Below are 7,872 nucleotides of genomic sequence, written 5' to 3'. Positions count from 1 at the left end.
GTGGGAGCTCCGTGTCAGGCACAGGCTCTCACCGCCTGCCTGGAGGGCTGGTAGTGGTGAGCCTGGCACAGGTTTTTAATGAGGTCAGTGGGGCCCAGACAAATCCGGCCCTGCCACTGGCACTGTTCTGGGCCCAATGGCTTGACCCTTTCAAGCGGGCATCCTATGTTCTGGCCCAGACACAGCAGCCATCCTGGCCTCAGTCGTCCTCTACCTGGTACTGCCATGGGTGACTGCAGCCTAGCTGGTCTCTCAGGTAAGCAGCAGCCCCTCTCCCTGAGTAGGACGACATTAGGTAGTTAAGGAGGGTGGATGGCTAGGACTTTATGGAATGAACAAAAGAGGGGGCAGCCCTGCTCTGTGCATCCTCTCATTAAGCCACTCAATACGATGCAATAGGCCAATGAGTCAGGCTCAGCAGCTCAGGAATTTGGGTGACTTGCTGCAGATTCTGCTCAAAGCTGCCTTTGTGGATAGATGGTGGGAGCTGTGGGCCAGTGGGAGGGATGTATGTGTCCTCCACCCCTGGTCTTAGCATCTCTGGTCCCTTCCAGATGAGCAAGAGGAACTATATAGGCCAGGGCCAGGGCATGAAGTTCTTCTCCACTTTCCAGTTTGCCGTGGCTCACCAGCAGGTAGACCAGGCAGGCTGGCAGTGGGTTTCTCAGTGACTTCTGGAGTACTGGCATAGATAACCCCACCCATACCAAGCAGCAGTCTTGGGGAAGGCTGGGTTCCATTCCACAAGGGAGACACAGCTTTTTTTTTTTTTTTCCTTCAGGAGGCTAGGCTAATAGAAAACATTGTGTATGCTAATTACATGTAAAGATATGCAAAAATTCATGTGAGCTTTTGAGAGCTCATCCCTAGTTTGAAAGTTTGGCATTCAGCTAAGTAGGGAGGCTGATGTGAAAGGAAATGGGCTGGGGTTCAGCTCTCCGTGGGGTTCTTATCAACATCTGATAAAGAGTAAAGGGGACAGGCTTCCCTGGTGGCACAGTGGTTAAGAATCTGCCTGCCAATGCAGGGGACAGAGGTTTGAGCCCTGGTCTGGGAAGATGCCACATGCCACGCAGCAACTAAGCCCGTGCGCCACAACTACAGAGCCTGTGCTCTAGAGCCCGTGAGCCACAACTATGGAGCACACGTGCCACAACTACTGAGCCTGGGCGCCTAGGGCCCGTGCTCCGCAACAAGAGAAGCCACCGCAATGAGAAGCCCGCGCACCGTAACAAAGAGTAGCCCCCCGCTCTCAGCAACTAGAGAAAGGCCGTTGCACAGCAACGAAGACCTGACACAGCCAAAATTAATTAATTTTTAAAAAGAGTGAAGGAGAGAGGTTGGTAGCTCCAAATAAGGAAATTTAACCATTTTATTTGGTGTCTACAAGGGCACCAAATTAGCTGCTCTTTGCCCTTCTATTCCTTACTATAAGAGGCTATAGGGTTAATGGTTCCTGTTGATAAAACCCTCATCAAATGGCTCCAATTTATTAAGTGCTTTGTTCTGTGCCAGGCACCATCCTGGGCTTGTACCTACATTACCTTATTTGATCCAGAGAAAACTGAGGCTCAGAGAGCTTACATTAATTTATTCAACAAATACTTATTTACTGCATACTGTGTGTCAAGCATGGGGTTTGCATGCAAATCGACAAGTCCCTGCCCTCCTGGAGTTTGTATCTAGTGGGGTAACTTCCCCACCTAGAAAGTGGTAAAGCCAGGATTTTTGTTGTTACTGCTATTCTTTATGGATTTCAACTGCACAGAATAGTCCTTTGTTCATGACATCCCCTTCTCAATAGCCTATATGTGACTCCCAATTCCGGTGTTTCACACGGGAACAGCTTGTGATCTCTGTGACTTGCCACGATGTGGAGATGGTGGAGCCTATCAGTGTGTCCCATTCTGCCTTTTCCGCCACCACACAGCCCCCATCTCTAGATCCCAAGTCCCTCACTAAGCCTGTCCACAACTGAACCTCTTTCCCCAAGCTTTTCTTCCTCATCTTGTCCTTTCCTCTCTCCTTGACCAGCCTGCTTCCCCAGATACCCACACCCCCAGACCTTTCCCTAGGCATAGAGGTTTAGGACTCCAGTGTCCTGATCACAGCCAGTTTAGGAGGAATTAGACACTCCCATTGCTTCATAGGCATGACTCAGTTTCCTTCCTCTCAGTACTTCCTGCTACGATATTAGAGTTAGGAAAGATGAAGTACAAACTGAGTCTGAGATTTAACTACTCACCCCTTTTCCCCTCCCCAGCTCCCCAACCCCACTCTCAGCCTATCCATGGAAGATAGCATTTTCCTGCTCTCTATCTCTGTGGTTTAAAAGGCCAGCCTGGGAATTCCCTGGCGGTCCAGTCCAGTGGTTAGGATTCCAAGCTTCCACTGCAGGGGGCACAGGTTCAATGCCTGGTCTGGGAACTAAGACCCTGCAAGCTGTGCGGTGTGGCAAAAAATAAATGGATAGATAGATAGATAGATAATAAAAATAAAAGGCCAGGCTGAGGGTTTGGAAAGGGAGGTGCTGGCATGGGTCAGGGGGAGGGAACCCGGGCTCAGAGAAAGCCAGACGCAGCAGAACTATTCTGTCCCAGAGCTGCAGGGTCCACAGATTCCAGCCCAAACCAGCCAATGGGAGAAGGCCCTCTAATCCCAGAGAACTAAAGGATTCTCTTCAACTATCCAACTTCCCTGCTGGACCCCACTCTTGATCCCCACCCCCACCCTTACCCCGGCTTGTTCAGAGGAACCTGGAGGCCCCCAGGAGCAGTCAAATACTCCATGAAGTGAACTCAGCTTCACTAACCTCCCAAGCAGAGTTGAGGAATGTTCTAATATAGATGTCAGTCAGGACTATGAACCCCAACTTTGACTTGAGAAAGACAGATTCCTCCAGTTCCCCTGTTCTTAGTCCTTTTCTCTCAGAGCCTGACATGAGCCCTGACCCTATCCCCACCCTCACACCCATGGCTGTGCTCATCTCCCAATTGAGGAGGGAGGGGAAAATGCAGCAGCTTTATCCGATGCACAAGAGTGGTCCCAGCCCTCTGCAGCTGTGAAGGGGTTAAGAGGCTGGGCCAGCCACCTCAGCCTGCCCCTCCCAGGGATTAAAAGTCCTCTATAAAGGGGGCTGTCCATCCAGATCAGACCAGGGGGTATCAGGGACCCAGGCATTGTGCCTATCCCCCGTGCCATGTGGGAACTGCGGTCAGCCTCCTTCTGGAGGGCCATATCTGCTGAGTTCTTTGCCACCCTCTTCTATGTCTTCTTCGGGCTAGGGGCCTCACTGCGTTGGGCCCCTGGACCACTGCATATCTTGCAGGTGGCTTTGGCCTTTGGCCTGGCCCTGGCTACACTGGTGCAGGCTGTGGGCCACATCAGTGGAGCCCATGTCAATCCTGCAGTCACTTTCGCCTTCCTTGTGGGCTCCCAGATGTCCCTGCTCCGTGCCTTCTGCTACATGGCAGCCCAACTCCTGGGAGCCGTGGCTGGGGCTGCCGTGCTGTACAGTGTTACCCCGACTGCCGTCCGAGGAAACCTAGCACTTAACACGGTAATGGTTGGCTGAGTGGGGCTGGGGGAACCTGGTGCCCTGACTTCCTTCCTGAAGTGCAGGTAGATCAGTTCCCCAGGGTCTGGGACAGTGTGTGTGTGTGTGTGTGTGTGTGTGTGTGTGTGTGTGTGTGTGTGTTCAGGGTGGGGAGGATCACAGGTGCTGTGGAGGGATAAGGAAGTCATAGAGCCCTGGACCTGAGTTCAGGTCCCAGCTTTTCTTCCAACTCCTGCAGGTTCTTGAAGAAACTTATTTTACCTTAGGGGGCCTCAGTTTCCTCATCCATATTAGTGGGTGCATTTATTTCTACTATGAAGGAGTATTATTAGGAGAAATTAAGGAGCAAATACAATTACTATGAAAGAGGTTGTATTATCCTTCCTCTCTACGGAATGGATGCCGTAAGGGGGTTCCTGCCGGGGAAGCCTTGAGTAGGTAAGGCTGTGGCAGCCCTAATGCACTGCCCCCCTTCTTCTTCCTTTGCCCAGTTGCACCCTGGGGTGAGTGTGGGCCAGGCCACCATAGTGGAGATCTTCCTGACGCTCCAGTTCGTGCTCTGCATCTTTGCCACATACGACGAGAGGCGGAATGGCCGCCTGGGCTCCGTGGCCCTGGCCGTTGGCTTCTCCCTCACCCTGGGGCACCTCTTTGGGGTAAGCAGGAGAGGGGAGCAACTTCTTTTTTAAGGATTCCCGGTCCCCCAAGCCTTTGTTGACTTTTAAGCATTCTTCCTGCCCACACCAAGGATCAAACCCATGCCCCTGCATTGAGAGCGCGGAGTCTTAACCACTGGACTGCCAGGGAAGTCCCTATTCTCCTCTCTTGTGATAGCTTTATCTAGTCCTTCTTGACCCCAAGGTGGAAAGGCATGCATCATGGGTAGATGTGGGTTTTGCTGGGGGATCCATAGTCTGTCACCAGATGGGGCATTAGTGACTTCACCCCACTGTGGGACTTCCATGCAGGTTGTTCTCCCCTACTTGCTGCTGGCTGGAGGCAAGTTGCCAACCCTTGGTGGGCAGATGGGTGGTGGGAGAGAAGCCGGGGTGGAGTGGGCGGGAAGTGTCTCAGTTACAACTGTGTCTTTTGCAGATGTATTATACTGGTGCAGGCATGAACCCTGCCCGCTCCTTTGCTCCTGCCATTCTTACCAGAAACTTCACCAACCACTGGGTGAGTGAGAGGAGAAGGGCAAGATCCTGAGGCCCTCCTGCATGGGTGTGGACTGCAGGTTCCCAGGTTTGGTTCCTGCTTTCCATCTGGATGTGTGGACTGCTCTACCAACACTCAGCTAAGGGGGCTGCGCAGAGTTTGCATGCCTGTGTGAGCAGGATTCATTATTTTGCTAGAAAGATAGGCTCTCGTTCATATTGTTCCTTCACTAGTTAGTTAGGGATTTTTACTAAGTATTCACTGGATTCCAAACTAGGAGCTAAGAGGACAGAATACTGATCAGGAAGACAGAAGCTTCTACTCTCAGAGACCAGGATATGTATGAGCACAAATGGGCCTGGGCTTCATCCCAGTTCTAGCACTTTATTAGCTTCACGTGTGACCATGACAAATAACTCAATCATTCTGCATCTCAGTTTCCTTAACTACAAAATGGGATGTTATGAGAAATAAATGTGAAAATTATATGTGTGAAATATTTAGCACAGAATCTGATATGGAATAAGTCCTCAATAAAAATTGGCTATTTTTGTGTTGTTTGGCCATATACCAGCTAAACGTATGAAAATAATTCAAAAAATTTTTCAGAGTTGTACACCCATTTTCATGGCAGCATTATTTACAGGACCCAAAATGTGGAAGCAATCCACGTGTCCCTCACAGATGAATGGATAAACAAAATGTAGTATATACATACAATAAAATAGTATTCAGCTTTCAAAAAGAAGCAAATTCTATACATGCTATATACAACATGGAGGAACCTTCAGGACATTATGCTCAGTGAGATAATCCAATCAGAAAAAGACACATATTGGGGACTTCCTTGGTGGCGCAGTGGTTAAGAATCTGCCTGCCAATGCAGGGAACACGGATTCGAGCCCTGGTCCGGGAAGATCCCACATGCCGCGGAGCAACTAAGCCCATACGCCACAACTGCTGAGCCTGCGCTCTAGAGCCTGCGAGCCACAACTACTGAAGCCCGTGCGCCTAGAGCCCATACTCCACAACAGGAGAAGCCACCACGATGAGAAGCCCACACACCGCAATGAAGAATAGCCCCAGCTTTCTGCAGCTAGAGAGGTCCCACAAGTTCTGCAACTAGAGAAAGCCCACAGGCAGCAAAAGACCCAGAAGCAGCCAAAAAAAAAGAAAAAAGAAAAGAAAAAGACACATATTATATAATTCTACCTATACAAGGTATTTAGAGTAGTCAAATTTATTGAAACAAAGCAAAATGGTAGGTAACAGGGGCTGGGGAGAGGGGGAAATGGGGAGTTGTTTAATAGGTATAGAATTTCAGTTTTGCAAGATGAAAAAGTTCTGGAGATGGGCTGCACAAGAACACGTATATACTTAACACTACTGAACTGTACAGTTAGAAATGGTTAAGATGGTAAATTTCATGTTATGTGTATTTTACCACAATTAAAAAGAAATTTTCAAAGCAATATGGAAACTAGTACAAACTTATAGCAAAAAATAGAATATACATGTGCTAAGAATGTGTGGGATAAAGGTATAATTTAATGAGTCGGAAAAGAAATGGTAAGTTCTGTGGTGCAGGCAGTGCAGGAGTCTAAAGTTTTAAAATAAACAAACAAACACTGATTTCTACTTAAATAGTGCCCAGCTGTAATTGCCAAGTGCAGGATGTGTGTTTTACAACAATGGGGTTGGAAACAGAGCAGCCTTGCTCTTGGTCCCCTCCCCAAACCTGATTATTCCTTTCCTCTTCCTGCAGGTGTACTGGGTGGGCCCAATCATTGGAGCAGGCCTGGGCAGTCTCCTTTATGACTTTCTCCTCTTCCCCCGGCTCAAGAGTGTTTCTGAGAGACTGTCTATTCTCAAGGGTGCCAGGCCCAGTGACTCCAATGGACAACCAGAGGGCACAGGGGAACCTGTTGAACTGAAGACCCAGGCCCTGTAAAAGCTCCAGCTGAATAGAGGGAATAGGAAGCTTCCGGGTTTACATGGAGGGGCTGAGCCAGTCCCTGGATAAAGAAAGAGACTGTGGGGAGGGGCATGTACTTCTTTATTTTTAAATTTATGTGTGTGTTTTATTTTTTTGCCTTTTGCCGTGTGAAATCTTTCAAGTTGCATTCATGAGCTGTTTGGTGCAAACTTCCCTTCCTCCCCATCCCACCTTTCTTCGCCGCTGTGTGTGCATGATTGTGCGTATGACTGTGAGTGAATGTGACCGTGTCTGAGTTTTGGGGCATGGCACGAGAGGTAGGGAAGGGAAAAGAGGTGTCACCCTATACCTTCCTCTCCCAACCCAGTGTGGTAAGTACAGGGAACCAAGACCTTAAGTTTCTGGCCTTTACCCTGCTGCCGGTCAAGTGTATGGCTCTAGGTTTCTGAGGGAGCAGGGAAGCAGTTAGTTACTCCTCAGAGGAGGCAGATGGAGAGAAGTGGAGGAGATGAGGCATTCCAAGAGTTGGTAGAAGCAGCTGGGCATGGTGGATGAAATGGAGGTATCAGCCCCAGATCAGGATGCCAAAAAGTTTTGGAGTAGTTAACTCGAGGGTGTAGCCTACTTATCTCAGAAATGCTTGCCCCAGGGACTTGGGTGGGGAAGTAGCTCTGAGAAAAGTGAACACTGGGGTTTGAACTGTTCTATAAATCCACATCAACCTATCTACATCCACTGGCTGGGTTTTGCGTGCATTCTGGCATGATGGATCTGTTTGGAGGCCCTGGGCCACTGAGCTCCCAACCTAAGCAAAAGGTGGGTGAGCCTAGAATCTAGAAAAATTAAGTAGCTTAACTCTTCTGCCTGACACACCCGCAATGTGGCCTCCAAGCAGGTGGTACTTAAGCCCAGAAGAGCTCCCTAACGCCAAAACAGGAAACCTGATGCCTGGAGCAAATGCAGAGGTAGGGGTGGGGGGCGTAGGAGGAAAAGGATTTGACCCTCAGTTTTAACTTAGAGCAGCCCAAAACACTCTTCAAATGGCATCCTTCTGCTTTTATCACTAGTTCTATAGTCTTCTTTATTTTCCATTTTTGTGTGTGTCTTTTCATTTTTCTCTCATCTATCTGTCCTTTCATCTTCAGCAAATCTAACCCTTTACATGTCCCAGAAATTGATTCCTTCCATTCAAATTTTAATTATTCACAAGATATTATTTGTTTGA

At 48.9% G+C, this 7,872-nt stretch overlaps 1 protein-coding gene across 1 annotated transcript; it reads left to right on the top strand.

The window, feature by feature from the left end:
• Window positions 1-3,157: 3,157 nt before the first annotated feature.
• Window positions 3,158-6,837, top strand: MIP (major intrinsic protein of lens fiber). Its single transcript, XM_029206100.1, has 4 exons — window positions 3,158-3,559; window positions 4,048-4,212; window positions 4,652-4,732; window positions 6,477-6,837. Exons 1-4 carry the CDS (start codon window positions 3,200-3,202, stop codon window positions 6,660-6,662), a joined length of 792 nt encoding a protein of 263 aa, XP_029061933.1. The 5' UTR covers window positions 3,158-3,199; the 3' UTR covers window positions 6,663-6,837.
• Window positions 6,838-7,872: the final 1,035 nt, after the last annotated feature.

The sequence above is a fragment of the Monodon monoceros genome, unplaced genomic scaffold, assembly GCF_005190385.1.
Source record: "Monodon monoceros isolate NGI ecotype Baffin Bay Population unplaced genomic scaffold, NGI_Narwhal_1 Super_Scaffold_6, whole genome shotgun sequence".
Lineage (NCBI taxonomy): Eukaryota > Metazoa > Chordata > Mammalia > Artiodactyla > Monodontidae > Monodon > Monodon monoceros.
This window is presented reverse-complemented; position numbering and strand designations above follow the sequence as displayed.

Coding starts and splice junctions, on each gene's coding strand:
- MIP (XM_029206100.1), top strand. CDS start 3,200: ATGTGGGAACTGCGGTCAGCCTCCTTCTGGAGGGCCATATCTGCTGAG. Junction 3,560..4,047: donor GAAACCTAGCACTTAACACG/GTAATGGTTGGC, acceptor TCCTTTGCCCAG/TTGCACCCTGGGGTGAGTGT. Junction 4,213..4,651: donor CCCTGGGGCACCTCTTTGGG/GTAAGCAGGAGA, acceptor TGTCTTTTGCAG/ATGTATTATACTGGTGCAGG.